The 22887-nt window shown below is 40.5% G+C and overlaps 1 protein-coding gene across 3 annotated transcripts in view; it reads right to left on the bottom strand.

Annotated features, from left to right (window-relative positions):
- Positions 1-22887, bottom strand: part of AFF3 (AF4/FMR2 family member 3) — a 329927-nt gene that overhangs the window by 269387 nt on the left and 37653 nt on the right. For all 3 annotated transcript variants that reach the window (XR_001875384.1, XM_017818481.1, XM_017818482.1), the window contains exons 2-3: positions 10228-10348; positions 4108-4956 (exon numbers count right to left, since the gene is read on the bottom strand). Coding sequence is in view for 2 of the 3 variants with exons in the window: in XM_017818481.1 (XP_017673970.1) it covers positions 4108-4956; positions 10228-10348 (970 nt within the window). In the remaining variant the exon portion in view is untranslated. The remainder of the gene's footprint in view (positions 1-4107; positions 4957-10227; positions 10349-22887) is intronic.

The raw sequence follows: 22887 nt of genomic DNA, 5'->3' as shown, positions 1-22887 counted from the left end.
CACATGATGTTCAAATTAAAACTGAAACATCACACAGAAGTGCTCATCACTTCATGTGTGAGTTGGGGAAATGGTCACTTCTTTCCATTCACTTCTCTACTTGATCAGGCTCAATAGCTTCTCCCCTGCCCCTTGCCCCCTCCAATTTTTCCTCTTTTTAATCTGCTTCCCCTCTTTGCAACTTTTCTTCTTACAGCCTTCTGCAGCTCAGTTTTCAGTTCAGTTAGGCAGCTGCAGAACTTTTCTAGGCTAAGTTGAAAACCATAGGCTTTGGACCATGGTATCACTATGAACACATTTTAAGAGCTGAAAGTAAAAAAACCCTGTGTAATGACAAAATTAGACACGCAGACAGAAAGCAAAGGCTTTATTATAAAAGTGGCCCAGAGGGTGGTGATCAGTAGTGCAAACTCCTGCTGGAGCCCAGTCCCCACAGCCAATACTGGGGCCGATACCGTTTAACACCTTCAGTAATGACATGTATGATGGAGCAGAGTGTACCCTCAGCATGTCTGGAGATGGTACAAAACTGGGAAGAGTGACTGATAGGACCTTCTGGTGAAGGTTGTGCTGCCTTCCAGAGGGACACTGGCAGGCTGAAGAAATGGGTTGACATCAACTTCAAGAAGTTCAACAAGGGAAAACGTAAGTTCCTGAATAGGGGAGGAATAACCCCAGCACCAGTACAGGCTGGGGGCTGACTGGCTGGACATGAACTCTTCAGCAAAGGACCTGGGGGTTCTGGTGGACAACAAGGTGACCAGGAGCCAGAAACACCTCACAGTGCTGCCTACACTAACCCCTAGAGCACACTAACTGCCCTACCTAGCCCATTGCAGCCACTCACTCTTTATTTTAGCAGACAAAAAGCTTCATTTCACCATCGGCATTCCAGATACCCTACCCCCAAGCTCCCTACCCCTGTCCTTCTTCCTATATTCTCCTGGTTGATCTTAGGCAGCTTTCTGCCACTCTCATTTCTGTCTCCACGTAGCTTCCAGGCGCTGCTGTAGCCTACTTGTCAGCCTGCTTTCCCTCATGATCATCCTATATGGTATTGCTACTCTTTCCACAGCCACTACGGATACAAGGCCTTTCCTGGTCAGCACCCTTAGCCTCACCCTGAAAAACAGAAGCCTCATCTTGCCTGCAAATATTCACAGGATCATGACAGCTTTTGTGCTGAAAGCAGCTTAAAACTTCTCTCCCTAATAGGGGATGGTGAACATTTGAAGAAAATTTATGAGTTTAAAAGCAGAAATTTAAGAGGATGATGGATGAGGCAACACCAACTGAAAAAACTTTCAGTTTTGGTCAATGTATGAGTCAGCAGTGCCCCAGCAGCCAGGAGGGCCAGTCACGTCCTGGGGAGCATCAGGCAAGGCATCACCAGCCAGTTGAGGGAAGTGATTGCCCTGCTCTGCTCTGCACTGGTTCAGCCTCACCTTGAATATTGTGGCAGTTTTAGGTGCCACAATATAAGAAAGACATTAATCTATTAGAGAGTGTCCGAAGGAGGGCAATGAAGATGGTGAAGGGTCTTGAGGGGAAGCTGTATGAGGAGCAGCTGAAGTCACTTGGTCTGTTCAGCCTGGAGAAGAGGAGACTGAGGGGAGACCTCATTGCAGTCTACAACTTCCTTGTGAGGGGAAGAGGGGGGGCAGACACTGATCTCTTCTCTGTGGTGGCTGGTGACAGGACCCAAGGGGAATGGCCTGAAGTTGTGTCAGGGAAGGTTTTGGTTGGATATTAGAAAGAGGGTGTCTCTGCTGGAACAGGCTCCCCAGGGAAGTGGTCACAGCACTAGAGTTCAAGAAGTGTTTGGATGATACTCTCGGGCACATGGTGTGACTCTTGGGGATGGTTCTGTGCAGGGCTAAGACTTGGACTCGATGATCCTTCTGGGTCCCCTCCAACCCGGCATATTCTGTGATATTCTGTGAACATTTCTCCCTGTAGCAATACCAGTGGGTTACCAATTTCAACTTGTGCCACTTGGGATTGAAAAAGATAGGACAAAGTAAACATCAGGATAAAGGAAAAAAGCTGGCCAGTTTTATCACCAGGACTCTCAGCTCTCTTGACATTGTCTTGCATTGATCTTGCAGATCTAAATATTGTCTTTCATTAGCTCCAGTTTCAAACCCCAACACCTATAGTACCTACTATTTGTCTTCTTAGTAATTTGTCCATCATTTTTCATAATATTTATTTTTAACCTACTATACAATGGCTTTTGTCCACCTCCTTCAAATTCTGTTAAATGTTTATTTTATGTTATCAAATACTGTTTTATTAATACTGCATCATATAAAATCTGTGAGAAGTTGGCGATACTTTAGTGGTTACTCTGCAGTCCACTCTCTCCTACCATAATCTACATTGCCATCAGTATCTAAACAAGTTTAAAGCCATCTCAAATATGTCTACATGTCTAGAAACTGCAGTATAAACTTACTGTTATGCATCAGCATGAATTACATACAACAAATGAAATCTTTCTTTCCTGAGGTAGGTGAATTTGAATGCAAATGGTAAATCCTGAATTTCAGACGAAAAAATGATTGCCTATCAAAACTACTTTCCAAACTAGTCCTTAGAGCATTGCATACATGTAAAGGGGGAAAATGCAAAAGAGCCAGATATTTGCCACAGGCATCCTTAATTCTAACAATATTTCCCACTTGCACATAGAAGCACAAGCCTGAAAGACGCAATAATAGCTAAATGGATATTAGTATCTGCAATTACCTGATCTATCTGCACAATTACAGCGGTTTGTGAATGCTAAATTTGTGTATGAAATCTGGCTTAAGAGGCTAAACAACCCCTTTTTCCGGAACAACATATCACCTATGTGCTGTTTGGAACTGATGAAATTTTCACTTATAGAAAAACCACAGAAGTAATTGCTTCCAGAGAGATTTCTCTCCCAAACCAAACCAAAGGGGGAATAGAAGAGTCAACTCCATTTCTGAAAAATGGGCATTAAGAGGCCAGAGAACTCTTTCAAAAATTAGATTTTCCTCTCCTTTAACAATGCCAGAAACAAAATTTTAAGACTAAAAACATATCAAGACACACTATAGCTGTCAAGTACGAGTAAACAATCGCTGTGTCTTCTCGGAGAAAGTCACAGAGATTCAGTCAAATAGTCTTTTAGTCCTATAAATACTATGAATTTTTAAAGTCATGGGAGTGCTACCAATTTGCATAAGAGGATGATGAGACCATCTTTGAAATGGCATACAGGCCTCTGAATACACCCCTGGAAAAAAAAAAAAAATCACCCTTTATTCTGCCAAAATCGATCGTTTCCTCCCCATCCAAAAAGACCAAACAGAAAATCACAGTCGAAGTGATAAAGCAAAATGTCCTACTGGCATAAAATGAATGTGAAATAAATGAATGTAAAGCAGAAATCTTTCATATTTACTGCTGGTAACAGAAATGTTGTCTAGAAGCTTCTTCAGACACTTTCTCATACTTGTAGCATGGGTCAACCCACTACACCAGGTTTCTACAGATGGCAATTCCTTAAAAAGCAAACCTCAGTCTTCTCAGAGGTTGGAATGAAACATAAACTATGAACTAAAAGGAGAGTTTCCTTGCTGTATTCTCATCTATTCCACAAATTTCATAATGTTTTTCACAAATTTTTTATTATATAAGTAATTTTTTTAGATTGTGAAACTACTTTGACATCAAGGGTAGCAGAACTACTCCTGATCACATGCACTTCATTTCATCTTTGCCACAGAGAAATAAGTCAATGAACAGTAAGAAGCAATATACCTGCCTAGAAAAAGAAAATCCAGATTTCATATGTGGACACTCAGAAAAAAAAAATCAGTGAAATAACATATGCTACTAGAAAATGTGCCTTTGTAGAAGTGTTATGGTCCTGATGACAGTGAGATCCTGATGACACTGTTGAGATATATTTAAATTACTGTGAGACTTCTACTTGCAATTTACTATGTCAATGTTACCAAAAAATTTCAACATGCAAACTAATACGTTAAAAATGTGTAAAAGAAACAGGTGCAATAAGGCATCATCCATCCATCTACAGGGGTATGTCATAAGAAGTATAAAAACACTTACTTCTTCTTGCTTAGGAATGCTGAACTTGGCTATCTTTGACTTGGGCCTGGCCGAATCAGGCTTGTTGGAAGGCACTCCCCTATATGATTTGGTCGTCTCTGCTGGTAACTTCAGCTTTGGAGACTCATCAGGAGCCTGGTCTTGACCATCCATTGGCCTTACATAAGCTGTTGGCTTCTGCTGACCGAGACTGGGCTTTGAAGCAAGAGAGGGTGGGAAGTTTTGGACGCAGTGCCCACCACCATGCTTTGCTGGCCTCTCTTGTGCTTGAGTTCCTCCTTCTGAGCTACAACTGAGCTTTGTTGGCTGCTGCATTCTACTGATGTTGTCTCCTAACGTGGCCCTCAGTGAGCTTTGCTGGGCAGTATTGGAGGAGGAAGAAGAGGAGGAGGAGGAGGAGGAGGAGGAGGAGGAGGAAGTGGAGGAAGAGGAGGTGGGACTCGATGCATAGCGTTTTAGTTTCTCCAGATTGGATTTTTGGTTCGCCAACTTGAAGTCACCCTTGTGTGACTCCAGCGACCGGTGTCCATGTTTGCTCACTCTCTGCTGGCCATCTGAAGCGGCATTACGCCCAGTCTTCTGCCAGCCCATCGTGGTACTTTTGCTCTGCTGGGCAGCTAGGGATGGTGGTTTGGAAGAAGTAGTGCTTGAAATGGGAGGAGGAGGTGGCAGTCTTGAGTCTGCAATAAAATGGTCATCAGGCTTGGGGAGAGACGTCTGAGGAACCCCAGGTTTTGGAACCCCAACGAGATGGCTCTGGTTTGATCGGTCAGTTAACAAGTCTTTCATTTCATCATAGTTGCCCAACGTATTCTGGATGCGATTGGAAAGCTCATCCCCCTTGTTAGTCTGCAAAACAAAAATTGAGTGTTCTGCAACAGTCAATGTAAGAAAACAAAGTTCCCTGCATGATTCTGCTGAAATCCTTACTGAAGTAGCACTGCCTTATTCAGCAGCAGCGTTGAGGGATGAAATCGAAAATCCTTATTGTCTCTGAAGACACTTGTCAACATCTTAAATCTACCCTGAACTGGAAAAGCTATAAAGGGCCTTAGAGTATATAAAAAAAGAAATCTATCACTGATATCATGCCATACTTAAAGTATATTACCTGGAAACTGGAAAATTTATTATTGCAACTACACAGAATGGTTTGGATTAAATCTGACCATGATAAAACTTTTCCTATAGCTCAACGCAAGCTCTCCTTCAGCCATGAATGAAAACACTGCATTTCCAATTTCCTTCTCTGCCTGCCTAAGTTTTCATAACGATCTGGGAAGCCACACAATGTCCCATGCAAGCACTGAACAAATTCATCAATCTAAGCCAGCCAAATGCTATAAGGTGACTTGAAAACAGTTTGTGGGAAATGAGAAAAGTACAGATGATTATGTCCCTTCTTTGAAAATGCTCTGACAGGATGCTCATTCCAGGGCACTCTCTTCTTTTAAAGAAGAAGTAAACAGAACGCCCACCAAGTTTTTCACATTGCTCAGTGTTTGCTGTGAGTAGCAGAGGGAACACAGACACTCTTCCTACCCTTTAAGATTAATTATTGTCTTAAAAATAACCCATTTACTTCCTGACTGAAAAGGCAGAAGCTTCACAAAGAAATAAAACAAGCAAATAAAACATACTGGAAAAGATTGAAGACTCCTGCTTTAAAAAGCCACTGTAGGCAAAAGAGTGTATCATTAGCATTTATGCAGTAGGGATTTTTCTGAACCCTGCCAAGATTCAGGCGTGTGATGTCCTTTACTTTACATTTTCAGAGGAAGACAGTAATGAGGCAGTGCAATTCTCCTTTCTCTCTTCTAGACATAGAGTCTGAATGGGAAAACTCCTAGTGGTTTCAGAAGGCCAAGCTTTCATCTTGAGACTCTGTTTTAGAGGAAAACAGAAAGAAGGAGAAAGAAAGGAGAAAAAGGGACTGGAGAAGATCCCCCTAAAGTTATGTTAAAAAATATGAAAGACGTAGCAACCACATCAGTTACTCTAGAAAACTGGAATATGTAAGGGAAGGTATGTAAGGGTAACACCCAGTTTGAAACAATGCTTTTTTAGGGTTTCCTAGTAGGAAAGCTAAACCCACGCAAAAACGCCCCGTAAATGAGTGTTGTGATTGCCAAATGCAAATTTTCAGAGGACTACAGTGGAAGCATTCTTAAGTCAAACAGTAGAAGCAGTCCTGTTTTGCTTGAAACTTTTGCCCTCAAATTTCAAGGACACTACCTTGTAACTATGTAAAATATATCCCAGCTAGCTTTCTGAGATATATTTGTTACTGTGCTAATAGACCTGAATATATATCAAAAATATATATTGAAGGAGAGTGGGAAGGGAAAAACTCAAAAGTGTTGCATCCAAAACTTTGCTTTTCAAACTTGGAATAAGATGGCTCAACCACTACAGCCTGATCTTCCCTCTGCACATACAGCTGTTACTATCATAAAGACAACAACCTGCTATGGAGAGAACTATGAAGCGTTAATTCACAGAGAGCAAGTGATTTAAAAAAGGGTGTTCCTTCACTTCACAGGAATCACATCAATATCCTAAAGAAGAGGAAACTATTAATGAGGCTTCAAAAGTAGGAAGCATCACATACATCTGAAAAGGAAGAAGGTTGGAGATACACTCACATGTCTCCTGGAGTCAATAAAATAACTTCTATATTTGGGCATCTCCTTGGTCAGCAGAATTGTTTTCCAGAAGACAATAGGGAATTTTCCTTTTTCCCAGTGGGTCTCTTCTATGTTTCCTGTGGATTCTCCACCCTGTGCAGATTCCTTGTAGAGAAATATTTTTCCAGCTTCCCTCTATGGAAGGAGATCTGTCCTTGGGCCTGCACTCAGTCTGATTCAGCCAGTGTGTGTATGAGGTTTGTTTCTCTGCCAGAGCATGGCAAAAAGCACCACCAAATGGGATGGGGCCCCTGGCTCCCACAAGTCTCCTACAGCATGCATAGCTCGTGAGGGCAGTTCTCCACCCCGATGCTGCTAGCTCCATGAGCATAAAAGAATTTGTGTGCAAGTTTTGCCCCTGAGAAATCCAATTTCCCTAAAAGAAGGTTTATTTTTTTCTAATGGCTGCTATTTGGATGGGAAGGAAATAAAAGCCTCATTGCAGATTATCTGTAGACTATCACTAGCTCAGAAATGTCATCAGGTTGCCTTTTATATGGATGTGATGTGAAGGTCACATATAGACATCTTCTATTGAGAGATCCCAGATAACCACAAGAATAATTGCAGCAAACTGGTATCACAGCATGTGCTGACAACTGGTCTGTGTTGTTTATTCCTTCAGGACACACTGGGGATAATGTGAGGTGAGATTTTGTTTGGAGCTGATCTCACAAAGAAGAATTCACCTAAATCTTCTTGGGAACATGATGGGATCTGAGGTAACCTACTACAAGCTTTAGTTTGTCCTACTATTTGCTCTGAAACATTGCTGGCCTTATTTAAGCATTCGCATAAGGAAAACATGGTCACAAAATGAGTAACTAGGAAAAGCATTTTGTCCAAACATGTCTAACTTAGAGTGCTCTGATATTCTTCTGCAATGCAAGATGAATCCATGCATTTGAAGATGGCAACATCCAGCACTTCTAAAAATAAACCTGATGGCTGCCCAGAAGGCCATCAGAATTTTTTTCCTCATTAAAAATACTTACATGGTTAATGGGGCAAGATATTCTGTCCAGAAAATATCCAGAACTAATTTTCTATTTTTCACATTGCCCTCTAAAAGAGATTTTAAGTAAATGATACTGGATTTCCTGTAATCCTTCATAAAGGGTTGCTATGGATACTTTGAACAGGATAAGGGGCAACCCAAAGAGTCAGGATTTTTGAGAAAATTCGATGTTACAGTAGTAGTGATACATGTCAAGGTGAGAGAGGACATAAGATTTAAGAGATTTCCAGTCTGCCTTTGATTTTCAGATATGGCCTTCTGAATGGCATATTCTTTGGCTTTAACTCATGTTTCTCAAGCTGTGCAGAGGAATACTGAATTTGATCAGAGCTTGCAGCGAATGTCTGCTATAATTTCATTCTCCTTTGGAAACACCCAAAAGCTGAACATCTTTAAATGCACTAAGAATGGGTTTCAGTTTTGCTTTTGCAGAAAGGTTTCCTCTTTTGCAGTTAGCCTCTCTCCACAATAAGATCAAAATGCCCAAGCCACAGCTCTGTCCCCCACACTGAAAGTTCACAAACGCTTGGATGAGTTCAAACAGCCCAATGGTCCACTGGCAGTGTATACATGACATTTGGAGAACGTTACTGATGAAGTTTTGATGTCTAATACTACCAGAATGACTGGTTGCCCCAAGCAACTGTGGCTGTCACACCAACAGAGCTGTGAGTTATACTGCTGTCCTGGGCTTTGCCTTTCGCCATGTTTCCTGGACAAAGTTAGCTGTAGGATGTATTTCTGCAGCACCTTCTTTACATGACTGTCCAAAAGAGGGACATAGTGTTTAAAGATAAGAAGCAAGGATGGAGCCATTATTCTAATCACCCTGTAGGATATCCACTCAGTATCCTCTCTGCTTCTAGAGTTGGTAATGATTTTTCAATCATTCCTATTAGAGTTGACAAAATTAAACTGTGGTTGCATAGAGGTGCCTTCAGACATCGTAACTCAGAAACTCTTGGTGTGTCCCTGACATATCACGCCTGTGTCATGATAGTCAGTACACTAGCCCAGAGGTAATAATCAAAGTGCACAAAATATTCCAACTGTACCACTTTTATAAGTAATTTGAGCTTCAGTATTACCAACCTGAGGCACCACAGACAAAACAGTAGTGGGGACCCAGCAAAAGGTCCAGTCCTTTTTGTGAGTGGTCTATTCAACTGGACCTACCAAATGGAAAATCATTAGGTCTTCACTGAAACAGAGCCCTCAAGAAATACCTAGTCACAGCTGACTTATGCTTTTCAGGCTCTCTTCCATGGATTAGCCCTTGACTGGTCTCACAGTAGACTTTTTCAAGTAGATCCTTGAGGAGTTCAAGACATTTGCCATGGTTTCTAAATGTCTTTGTAATGAATCTGAAATTTGGGCAGCTGGATGTCAGCTTCAAGGCAGATAAAGCTGTGTTCCATCAAGGGACATGGTTTGAAAGTGGCAGATTTTTCGTTTTTATTAGGGACTAAATACAAAAAACAATCTGGAAGAAGAGCAAGCTAAAAGCTGACCCTGAAGCACGAGCAGAAAAATGGAAGCATGGAAGTCAAGTGCAGAAGCCAAGTGCCAGGTCCCAAATACATCTCATGGAAAGAGGAACTAAACCACCTAAAGCATCAAGGACAAGTGATGCTGCATGGAGGGAAAGACTTCACAATGTGGTGGTTGTAACAGTAACTTGGACACTACTGGAAAGGCACACCAGACAATATTTGATGCATGCTGTCAAAGTCATTGGTTTAACTGGGGAAGAGAAGCAGCCTTTGTGGGATACTGCTCTCTGGTCCTGTTCACAAGGACTCTGTTTTCAGCCTTCTGTAAAGTGCAGAAGATCCTGCTTGACTCTTCTAACACGGAGTGAGAAAAGACAGTTGTGCCTCATCAAACTAATGTTACCATGAGAAGCAAAACAGGGAGCTGAGACTCCTAAGCTACTTCTGCCTTTGGTGAGGGCAAAACACGTATAGAAGATAAATTTTCTTGGTAATGCTTATAGAAAAAAAAAAGAAGCGAACAGCAACATATTTCACTACATTAACCCTGGCCACGGCATAATGCTTACTGTACTGCTTGACCTTCACCCACTATTCTTACACAATTGTTTTCTTCTGAGTGTTGCAGAAACAGGGCACCGTCACCTTCACCTCCTAGCTTTAATTCCATCTCAAATATTGTTAGGATAGTTCTAGTTTATTTTACTCTTGCTGCTGAATACTATAAGAAGCTCTATACATATGCATATATATATATATATATATATACACACATAAAATCCGATTCTCAATGAATCATGCATATTCTCTGGGAATTTGGTGGGGAGGGTACTGAGACCTGGACAGTGCCTTCTGCAGACTGCATTTTTGAACTGTGGAATAAATAAATTAAAAAATAGTCACACAGCTGGGAAGCATCTACCTTGTATGGTTCACTGAAGAGGGAATAGCTCGTGTTAAATGTGCCATCCTCCTGCTGGGCCTCCTGATTTCTCCTTTCCCATTCTTTCCTTCGCAGCACATTTCTATCTGGCTCATAGACACTGCAACAAAAAAACAGAGAAATAGTTTTTTAAGAGTTAAAAATTAGACTGCAACATATAAACCAGTGTGCACTTAAAAACTTTTGCAGACAGATGGCAAAAATAAGCACCAACATGAATCGGATGAATGCCAGTTCAAGTAGGCTGGGGAGGCTCAGGTCTCTGGGAATGCTAGTGCTTTCTTTGCAGAGAATAGATAATTAAATTCTTACAGAAATATAAAAAAGAAATCACAGGGCAGGATCTAGTCTATGCAGAACTTCTCTGCTTGAAATATGATAAAGGAAATATCTAAGCAACTTTGACAAAGACTGAAAGTACTCTTAAGGCAGAGGGTAATTACAGCTATGAGTAAATAGAAATTATGAACATATTTCCACTTATGACATATCCTCTGAGTGTTGCATGCTCCTTTTTTTCACATGGATGTGTTTCTGTAGTGATTCTTTCATTAACTAGCTCCCTAAAGAGCTGTTAAAACTATATGCTGTAGTGGTTTCCACAGTTAGGTTGCTTCTTCTGATCTCTGTTAATCAGCCAAGTCGTGAAACTACTACTAAAACAATTCCTCTCTCTGATGGATTTGACACTACCACAACTTCAGAACATGAATAAATGAATACTGGCATGACAGTGCATGTATGGCTGGTAGAGTGTAGCTGGAGAGAGAATAAAATCACTGCATTACACAAAAGAATTAATTTTTAGAAATTAACTACTTTGGCTCCAATACAGACATTCAGAATAATTTTTTTCTTCCCCCCCCCCCCAGATTTCTAGTTTAATGCATGACAACATAAACCAGAGAAGCCACACAGGTTTACACATTTCAGTCTGTTATGTTTTATTCTCCTCACAGAGAAAACCAACGTGTCTAAGAAAGTTTATGTGTTATTTCAGGACAATGTGCCAAGTATGCTGATTGCCTGTTTTGCTTAGCTCAGCTAATGCTTTTCTTCTGGCACTGTAAATCTGTAAAGTAGGAATATATATTAATGTCATGTAAGTGCACAACGTGTTAATAAGAAAAACATCGTCTTACTAACCAACTTCCCAGTTAGTAAAACATATGTTGCATTGGCTACCCACGTGATGCTACCTAGTATGCCTAAGGCAAGGCAGCCAAAAGGCCAACAGTGATCTGATTCTAATTCAAGACTTGAGGGAGCTGAAAATACATAGGATATGTTAGGCACTATTAGCGTTTAAAAACAATGCCTCAGCAGTCACCAAAGGAACACAAAATCTTGTGTTTGCTTGTTAATGCCGCTAACTCGAACTGGACTGCACAGTACCCTTCTGATGGGTCTGAGGGCAGATGCCAGGCTCAGAGCAGGGCTCTCAGACACAGGGGCTTATTGTAAAGCACAGGGTTTCAGGATAGCAGGTTGGAGACAGCATCCAAATACATATCTGTTTATTCAACTTACAGGTGGTTGAGGTTTTTTGGGGTTTTATACCATATTTTTCATGAGCAATACATGGTATTCAGGCCAACACGCTCTCCTTGGAAAGCAGTGTATAAGGCAGCAATTGTAGGGGTGGAATTTTGGAAAATGCCTTCCTCCAGGAAGAAGGGGATAGCGAAGGCCTCCCCATTGGGTCCCTGTGCACGAGATCATCTGGTACACATGCTGCCAAGGCCAGAGGCAGAGCAGTTGTCATTGACTGCTATGGGAGCAAAGGTCTTCAGTTACTACATCATGCCACTGAGTATACTCCCATCAGCTAAGTCAGTTAGCAACCACCTCTGTGTCTAAAGCAGACTTTCTGCCACAATGAATAGTTGTTGTTAGGTTGGGTTTTTCTGGAGTTGCAGGGATCGGGTTATAACTTCATCCTCAGCTACATGACCCCATCTGGAATCTCTTCTCTCTTTGAGATGCTTTGCATTTGGACTTTAGCTTGCAATTAAATAGAGAATGGGCAGTTTCCCTGAGATTAATTATAATACTGGTCTCTACCCAATTTCTAAGAAGTAAGCAAGTGCAGCATTCTTCACTAGGTCTCATACAAATTTAAAAATGCACTGGTGTGATACTCCTGAAATGGAAGGACATTTTTATCCCTTTATTGGATGGAGACATACTTGATGAAGACGTACAAGTCACCAGGTCTCTGAACCCCCTTCTCAAATGAGCTCACTGCTGGCAATGCAATGCACAACCTGCAATAATTCAGAATGATTATGCAAATGGCAGAACTGTGTGACAATGCCTAACATGCCATCTATAAGCAGTAAGTTAGGAAGAGCTACAAGTTGAGAGTTGTGTTCCTTTGGTAATACCAGATGGCAAAATGTCTAGCATTTGTGAGGCTGTTCCTTATTTGCATGAACATTGTAGCAATCACATTTCCTTGAACGTATGTCACCAAATGTATTTATTTGTTTTGGTTCAAGGAGAATACTGCCAACTGCTATAATTGTCTTTATTGCAAACACTTCAGTTAATGGAAAACAGTTCTTTTTAATAGTTTTCTTCTCTATTTTTTTTAATTTGCAATTTAAAACAATCCCAAAGGTACATCTACTTGTTAATCGTTTACAGCATGTCATTTCCACAGCTCAGACATGAAGAACAAGCTCGTGAAAATCTCATGATTTTTTCTTCATTGAGGGATATGTACATATGTGAGTGATATCTACATATATATGTGTAATATCCATGCTTATACATCAGCTTACTGATGAAGAATTTTGCTAGTATGGGCCAAAATGTTGAAGCAGTTTTGTAAGACTTGGAAACTAAAGAACAGGCAAATACTCATCTCTCAGAAGTCACTGTCATTTATATTTGTTTCATACAGGTCAAATTCCAAAAGGGTGAATTTAAATAGTTTTTATATGGTATACCATTAGTTTTAAAATGCTGCATCTGTTTCAAATTCATGCTTAGAGGACACAAACCAAAGCACAGGAAACAAGTCAAATACTTGCAAAAGTTATATATGAATAAAGGTTGTATGATAGAAATTAAACTATCTCAGATTTGGCACACTGCTTTTTTTGATTTATCTCAACCCTAAGATCTGCCAAGGCACACACTGGATTTACCAATTAATTGGGTCTAAATACCAATGTCTCAGTCTCAAAGCACTTTCAGCACACCATCACCACCACATGGTCACAGCTGTCGTACCTTCCCTGATTTTTCCAGGATACTTTGAGTAATTTCACTCTCAGATATTTGATAAATCAGAATTCCAATGGATTTCCAAACTTCTCAGAGTACGTATGTTCAATAAGTTTTGATCTGTTGTGATGCCTTTTGGAAGATCACCTTGATGACTACCCACTCTTTGGCTGTGTGCAAGGTGAGCAGCCTGAAGAGAAGAGCCTAGGCATGCTGGTGCCTGATGGGAGAGTGGTAGTGATACAAGTCTCCCCACAGAAATACTCACAGCTTTCTTCACGCTACTCCTGATATCAGAAGGAACCATTTCCTTTAGTCCTTAATTAGAAATTGAGATGGCTCAGGGGGCAGCCTAGGAGCAGAGCAATAATTTTACCTGAAAAACCTGCAGCTGGATTTAATCTCCTACAAAGTCCAAAGAGTTATGTTGCCTCAGGCTAGGCTGAAAGTAATCATATAAAAAGTCTAAAGTTTTAAATGTTGAAAAATCTCCTTTTCTTTCTTTCCTTTCCTTTCTATTTTTTTTTTAAAGCACACTGTTTCTGACTCTATTTACCTCCCTCAGACATCACTTCTTGGAGCAGCTCAAATAAAAAGGTCTAATCTCCATAATGAACTGGGTGGAGACAGTGCACCAATGTATCCTACTGTCCTTCTGTTTTAGGGAATGCCCAAATTTGCATTCAGAGGAAGACGTCCTTTCCCACAAATGAAAGCACTGCACCTTCACTGAGGAATTACACGCCTTTGCAGGCGTATGGTGTGTATTAACGATGCTGCCTGACCTTTTCAGAAACCACAAAATTGCTGCATCACTAAGGAGAGATTCAGGAAGGGTGGTGTTATTTTGTTACAAGATCACCATCCTTATAACAGCTGGCATCTTTGAGGCTGTTAAAGACATGGGTAGGTAAATTGAAAGTGAGATTGCTGGTACTCCCCTTGCCTGGCATCAGTTTATTTTCTGGCAAAGGAAGGGGGCTGTGACCCAGGCAGCCCTACCAGCATGACAGAGGATGGTGTTACCACATGTATATGCAGACCTGGCTGCAGTTTCTGAACTTATCATTTACAGCAACATGAAATCTCACCTTTGCCTTTCCAGACCTTCCAATATAATTTTCCAGTCCAAAGATTTAGTTCATTATTTCTGAATTGTGAAGGTTTTTGCTATACCCACATACACACTCACCTTCCTTCTACCCCCCCCCCCAAATATTGTGATATAAATTTAGCTGGTGTAGCTTGTTTATTTGCAGTTAATGTTTACCCAGGAAACTGATGTCCTTCACCCCACCAGCTACCCATGGCACTTAGAATAAAACTTTCAGAACCTGAAGTCTAGACATATTAATTACAAAAGCAGAGTTGATGCTTCACCATTCAACTATTTCTTAAACTGGCAAACCCACAGTTCCTGCGGGCTCCTGGCAGGTCTTTGCTAGCGAAGACATAGTTCCCAGGGCTGAGCCTCTTTACTGGATTTTATCAACCTCCCCACTGGATCCTAAACTGACCCTTCTTCTTCTGTAATCACATTTAAAGGCTCCATCAAAATGCCATGAGACTACAACACTCACTCCCAGTGTCATGGGAACGACATCATCCCCAACCTGCCAGGTGCAGACCCTGAATATCCCCTGGGAGCGTACAGTGCTGATCTTGTTCCAAACAAACAAACAAAAATCCATCCCAGAAACACAACTCATACCATAAGTGACTAAAAGATATGTGCACTTCAAGAACAAACCAGACCTGTGAACAAGTTTTCTGCAAGGACACATACATCTTTGAAATTAAACTTTAGCACACAGTCATTTTTGAATTATGAACAAAGTTGGAACTGCTTCAAAGCCATGGAAAACAGGCAATATTTCAAGAAAATAAATTTTAAAATGGTCCACTATTATTCTGAACATTTTTCCACAAATTTTAATCTGGCACACAAGTCAATATACTAAATTTCAGGCTGAAGTGAGGACATTTTCTTAAATATTTAATAGTCTAATTCTCCTCTGAATTACTACATTTATGCCAAAGTAGCTAAATAGAGAAAGTCAAAGGAAAAACTTACACAACACAATAAAAAAGCAGTCCAGCCCTGATTCAGGACAGTGATTTCAAAACTCAATTCAGAATGGAATGTGGATTCTGAATTAAATATACTATCATTCCTGTATCTCTGCCATATTTTAAAACTCGAAACAACTAACCAGCCTGAAACCCTGTAAAGGCAACAGTCCCTGGCATTTTTAGAAAATAGTCTTAACTCTGATGATTTAATTACAACAGGGTTATATTGTTTGCTGAATTGCTGTGCTTAACATGAAAGTGTTAAAACATTTAATGCCTGTTTTCTCTTTCACTGTTCATGTCCAGGGTTTTTGCTGGCCAATTTCTTGGTACCGGTTCCATTTCCAGCTAAGTATAACTGATACCTGTTTGGAAATTCATTGATAATGGGGTAGGGGAGCTTTGAGAGATGGCAACCTTACATTTTTGAGCATTAAATGTTTTTCCTAATCATATTTGAACTATTATTTAAATTATGACAAAGGGGCTGCCTTTGATGAACAAGTGCCATAATCAATGAAATACCTTCCTAAGTTTCAACTAGACTTTTTAGACTTTTTATCTAGCTTAAACAGAAGAAGTTAATTTGATGATTTTTACAGTATTTTTTCCCATTTACAAACAGGAATGCCATGGGGTAAAGCAATTACTCTGATTTACTGTTTTCACTTTGATTGAACATAAAGATGTAGCAGGGTCTCAAAAAAGCAGTAACTTAACAAACTGTGCTCCAATCCACAGACAGATAAAGTACCTATTTTGCTATTTCAAAGAGTTTACCTCCAGGCAGCAGCACAGAGCAAACATCAATCAATGACATGTGTCTAAGACGAGATTGATGTTTACTCTCACAGCTTTTCATCTTACATCCAATAAATTATTTTTCCTTCACCAAAATGCCTGGTTAAATTTCATTTTTCACTTTGCAGTATCAGTTTTAAAACTTTACCTTCCAGCAATTTTAAAGCTAGGATTCATTGATGCTTCAGCTTTTACAGCCTGTTTATGATTTGTATTAGCCATGAAACACTACCGACCAAACATGAATATGATCAGGGGGAGCTGAGCTGGGGCGGCTGCTTGCACGGTGGCAGGTGCAGGCTGGAAGGTGTGAGATTGCTTTAATTATCTGCCTACAAATTCCATGTCCAAAACGAGGAGCTATATTTTCAGGGGCAGATATATTACATCCACCAAATGAATGAATATATACATATCATATCTGCAAAATCAGCACTGTAGCATTTGAGTCAGGTCTTCTGAGGGCTAACACTGGGCAACTGGAAGGAATCAAGGAAAGGCTGATTGTGGGTGCAGTTATTAACTTACAGGCACTCACACTGGACATTCAAAAAATGCATGAGTGCTTTGCATGCAACCTGACTGAATTTTAAATACATATTGAAATACTGAGAAAACCCAGGGCTGCAATTGAGACTGGGATCTACGTTGTTGACCCAGAGCATCATAACAGAGGAACGTTAAAAAAAAAATTCCAGTCTAGTTCAACACTATTAAGAGCACCTCTTCCAGCCCTGCTACAGATAAAACATGCACATTTTCTTCCCTCTGTGAAGTTTTGCCCAATAAGAGAAATTGAGACATAATTCTAATTTATTTTTACTTTCAGGAAAAATAACTTTATCACATGATAAAAATCTACCAGTCCATACCTACAGGATACACATATATCCAAACATATGCCATTCAGTATTAATATGTAATCCTATATTCAACACCTTATTATTGTCTAACACTAAAACTGCTAGCAAAAATGCCTAAGATGGATGAAGATCTAGTAACAACACTGTTACTAGAAACAAAACATTAATATTACTTTTAATGTTGTACTGCTCTAACAATACACTCTTCAAAAGTATATTCACAAGTGTAAAATTCACCGCTGTTAATCATCTTACACCTGGAATGACTGTTTCTTTTTCTTCAGAATCCAAAATTATATTTAAAACCTCCAGAAATTAAGTGGAGATTTTGGCTGCCAAGAAACAGATACTGTAGATATGACAAAGTATTCCTTTTGTATCCTCATCTCTATTTTCCAGGTGGAGATAAAAACGAAATCAAGACTGAAGAGCACAAACATGACAGACCACAATGAAGCCCTTTTATTTTCGTTAATGTTAGTTTTATGTCGTAACTAAAAAATACAACAGAATCACAGAATGGTTTGGACTGGAAGGGACCTTAAAGATCATCTAGTTCCAGCTCCCCTACCATGGGCAGGGAGACCTTCCACTACACCAGGTTGCTCCAAGCCTCATCCAGTCTGGCCTCGCACAATTCCAGACATGGGGCATTCAAGCTTCCCTGAGTAACCTGTTCCACTCTCTTGTCACCCTCATAACAAAGAATTTCTTCCTTATATCTAATCTAAACCCACTCTCTTTCCAGTCTGAAGCCATTCCCCCTTGTCCTGTCACTACATGCCCTTGTACAAAGTCTCTCCCCAGCTCTCGTCAGTCCCCTTTAGGTACTGGAAGGTGCTGTAAGGTCTCCCTGGAGTGTCCTCTTTTCCAGGCTGAACAAACACAACACTCTCATCCTGTCTTCACTGGAGAGGGGCTCCAGCCCTATGATCATCTTCATGGCCCTCCTATGGACTCAATCCAACAGGTCCACATCCTTCCTGTCCTGAGGATCCCAGAACTGGATGCGGTACTTCAGATGGGATCTCACCAGAGTGAAATAGAGGGGCAGAATCACCTCCCTTGACCTGGTGGTCACACTGCTTTTGATGCAGCCCAGGACACAGCTGGCTTTCTGGGCTGCAAGTGCACATTGTCAGGCCATGCTGAGCTTCTCATCAACCAACACCCCCAAGTCCTTCTCCTCAGGGCTTCTCTCAGCTGAGGGAATCAATGAGAAACCTTTTTTTCTGTCTAACCTAACAATGCTGAATTCCCTGGGCTACTACACAAGGCTTTACCTAACTTGGTGATGTCTATATCTGATGCAGTTTCTTCTTACATTCCTTCCCTGCATGAGATGTCAGACACAACTCCCCACTTGTCTGTGTACCTCCAGACTGACTTTTGCTTTTCACTGCATCTTTATGCATGGGAAACCGTTCCAGTTACGATCTGACAAGCCTGTGTGGTTTTCTTCCTTGATAATACTTTTTTAGGCTCTTTACAGTCATAATTAGTAAAAAATTATAGCATTTTTTTTATTGCCTCATCTCTGTAGAGGATGTGCACACATATGCAAATTATTCATACAGTCTTGGTCAGACTGAGTGGTGCAATAAACTGAATTTACTCCTATCACTGTGTGATTTCTAGGGATGTTCTGAACTTTTAAAGTGTAATGAAAAAATTCTGGCCTTTTAAAAATCTATTTGACATTTTGCAGTAAGTGTTTAATACTTTATTTAAAATGTTTGTTGAGCTTCCTATTGATGTGTTTGCTGAAAACTGGTTTTCAGTCAATAAAGATTTTCAGTGCTAGTTTCAGTAATAAAAAAATTAAAACTTTAAAAAAATTTAACCTAACAACACCTAATAAAAATTTAAAAAGTTTCCTGAAACCTAGCAAAATCTAAACGAATTAAAAAGTCTCCTAAAAATTGTGAAAAAATACGTTTTGCCTCTATGATATTTTTCTTTAAAAAAAGGCCTTTTTCAGAAAAGAAACGCCTCCTTGTACCCATTTTTTTTCAAGCAATAAGTAGCCTATTCTTTCCAGGGGGCTCTGTACAGTGGCCCATCCACCCACAGCTAATTGCAGGACTGGTAAATACACCAAGGTATACTTCACATGGCACACACAAATTGAAAGCTTGCAACTGGTAGAAAAATGTTACCATGCAATTCACCCTGGTGCAATCTGATGTCTAACCTGAACCTCCCCTGGCACAGCTTGAGGGAGGTTCCTCTTGTCCTGTCGCTGGTTGCCTGGGAGAAGAGGCTGACCCCGACCTGGCTACAACCTCCCTTCAGGAAATTGTAGAGGTAAGTGATAAGGTCACCCTCCAGCCTCCCCTCCTCCACATTAAATAACCCCAGCTCACTGCTTCAAAGGACTTGTAGTCCAGACCCTTTATTAGCTCTGTTGCCCTTTTCTGAACATGCTACAGCACCTCCATGTCTTTCTTGTAGGGAGGGGCATTCGAGGTGTGGCCTCACCAGTGCAGAGTACTGAGGAACAATCACTTCCCTAATCCTGCTGGCCACACTATTGCTGATACAGGTCACGATGCCATTGGCCTTCTTGGCCACCTGGGCACACTGCTGGCTCATGTTCAGGGGCTGTCAACCAGCACCACCAGGTCCTTTACTGCTGGGCCGTATTCCAGCCACTCTGTCCCCCGCCTGTAGTACTGTGTAGGGTTGTTGTGACCTAAGTTCAGGACCAATCACTTCACCTTACTGAATCCTATGCAACTGGACTTGGCCAGCCTGTCCAGATGCCTCTGCAGAGCATTCCTGCTCTCTAACAGATCAGCACTCCCATGCAGCTTAGTGTCATCTGTGAACTGACCGAGAGTGCACTCAATCCCCTCTTCCAGATCATTGAAGAAGATATTAAACAGAACTGGCCTCAAAACTGAGCCTGAGGGAACACCATAAATGATCAGCTGCCAACTGGATGTAGTTCTATTCACCACCAGTCTCTGCTGACTCCCTTCCTTACTTCACCAAGAACTGAAAACTCTATAATTTTATGGCCACTGTGCCCAAGATGGCTTCTGACCAGCGCACCTCCCAGCAGCCCTTCTCTGTTCATGAACAGCAAGTCAGCAGTTCATAAACAGAGGGGCACCACCCCTGGTAGACTAACTTATCAGCTGTGTTGGGAATTTACCTTCCACACACTCCAGGAACCTCCTAGACTGCCTCCTCTCCACTATGCTCAGTTTCCAGCAGACATCCAGCACATTAAAGTCTCTCACAAAAACAAGAGCTAGCAATCGTGAAACATTAGCCAGCCTTTTATAGAAGCTTTCATCTGTCTCTTCATCCTCGTTCAGTGGTCTGTAACAGACTCTTATCAGGATGTCTGCCTTGTTAACCTTCTCCCTTACTCTCACCCATAGGCATTCAACCTTATCATCACTATTCTTGAGCTCTGTAGAGTCAAAACACTCCTTAATGTACGGAGCCACCCCACCACTTCTCCTTCCTTGCCTATCCCCCCTGAAGAGCCTAGAACCATCCATGGCAGCACTCCAGTCATGCGAGTCATCCCATATCATTTCCACGTTGGTGACTACATCATAGTTTCCCTGCTGCACAATGGCTTCCCGCTCCTCCTGTTTGCTACTTACACTTCATGCATTGGTACAGATGCGCTTCAGCTGGGCTATTGATTTCACCCCCAACACTGGCATGCCACCCCTAGGCTCACCTCTATTGAGCCTGGTTTTATGCCCTTCTCCCTTCAAACCTAGTTTAAATCATTAAGGCCAGCTCTAAGAGCACTTGGCCACTACACAGGCAACAGCAGCGTGTATTAGAAAACATTCCTGGCATAGAGGCAAAAGGAACAAAACTTCACAGGCTTCCATGGATGACAAAGATGAGTAGTTTTAAGTTGTTAAATTATTTTGGTGCTGCTAAGAATCCCTATGAAACACACAAGTGAAAGATACACAGAGATTCAGCACCGAAATGTTCAAGCTGTGAAAACTCTTGATTGTATTATGTTCTGATTTTAAATCAATATTCAAAATTATCTGATGTCCAAAGAGTACCAAAATACAGTCCTGAAGTACAGGACACAGGAGTGCAGCCTTACATAGTATTGTACTTTCATGGAAAGCCAAAGCACAGTATTTCATTATGAATGTGTCAGCTGTTAATAACCATCAAATCTATGACTCATGAAAATGTCTATACATGTTTTATTAACAAAGCAACATTTCCAATTTACTCTTACCATAATGGATAATGACTGAAGGTTCATCAAGGTTAATCAAGAAAATGATGTAAATTTTATATTGCATTATGTTTCACTTGGCTTAAAATGGATCTTCAGCAACAATCTTTTTTATGTGTTTAATCATGATTTACAGCATTATGGAAACTACACAACAGCCCCATTGTGAAAAAAAGTTATTAACAAGTCAGTGCATAAGTTAGCAGATTTTATGTATTCACAGAAAATCACTTCTTGGGATCTTCAGCGGACAGTCACTGAGTTTGCTTTCTGTAAAAATAGAATTGATATGTTTTGAGATGCCTTGTTTTAATTTATCTTTCCTTCAGATTTTATAGATAGATGGAGACCTTATTATACCATTTTATACATGGCAGAGAAACCATCACTACATACACATAAGGTTGAACCGAGTTTTAAACAGATCTATGTTAGCATGTCTACATGATAAAAATAAATCTGGATGACGTCAATAATTGCACATGCAGATAAAGCAAACAAAGAAGTTAAACCCTATGTCAATCATAGAGATTAAAAAAAAATCAACCTCTGGAAATGCCCAAATAATAAATTCACTAAAATCTGTACTTTTGTTCACATGAACACACAAATGCAGCTCAGTGTGAGAAGAAACTGTGACTGTTTTTAGCAATAACTTGCTTGTATCAATCTGTAAGCATAAAATCTAATTATGGGAAATTATGAAATTCCATCTTCATTCGGCTCAGTTGAAAATGTTTCAATAGAAAATGGAATGAGAGATATATATTTACATATTTACATATAAATATAAATATAAAAAACTTAACTCTAAATCTATCTGTCTAGTACCTATGTAGGCAGCTTGCTTTCACAGAACTAAAAGGACCAATGTACGAAGTCTGGGTTCAAGAATCTAAGAAAGTTGTGGCTTTTTATAACTGTAAGGTACAAACAATGAAAAAACTGCTTATATACAGGATGTTTCACTCTCCTTTCACAAGAAACTTGTAGTAGCCAAACATATTGCACTGTACCATAAAGCTAATTAACTTCTCTAAAAGTCACTGTATACATTTAAACTAGGCAAAATGCAAATTCCTTCCCAGTTCTTTGTTGTGAAAATGAAGAATGTAAACTGAGGTCTATGCTTGACCAGACAATAGTATCACCACATATCCTTGGAACCTGCACAAGAAGAGAGCACAGCACGCAAACCATATGAGTTTTAGTATCTTATTCATTATATCCTGCTTGCTGTGTTGCAGCTCTGTCATATCTTGACATGTAGCCCCAAGGGATATGCAACCAAGATTAGGAAGTTAGTCAAAACCAGTATACCATGCATAAGAGAATAATTTATGTCCATCATGTCTAGGCTTCGCGAACGAAGATTTGGGGAGGGCTCTACCCACGTTTGTCACAAGCACGCTGGTGGCTAAAGAGGCCAATACG

The sequence above is a fragment of the Lepidothrix coronata genome, unplaced genomic scaffold (assembly GCF_001604755.1).
Source record: "Lepidothrix coronata isolate B3197 unplaced genomic scaffold, Lepidothrix_coronata-1.0 Scaffold68, whole genome shotgun sequence".
Taxonomy (NCBI): domain Eukaryota; kingdom Metazoa; phylum Chordata; class Aves; order Passeriformes; family Pipridae; genus Lepidothrix; species Lepidothrix coronata.
This window is presented reverse-complemented; position numbering and strand designations above follow the sequence as displayed.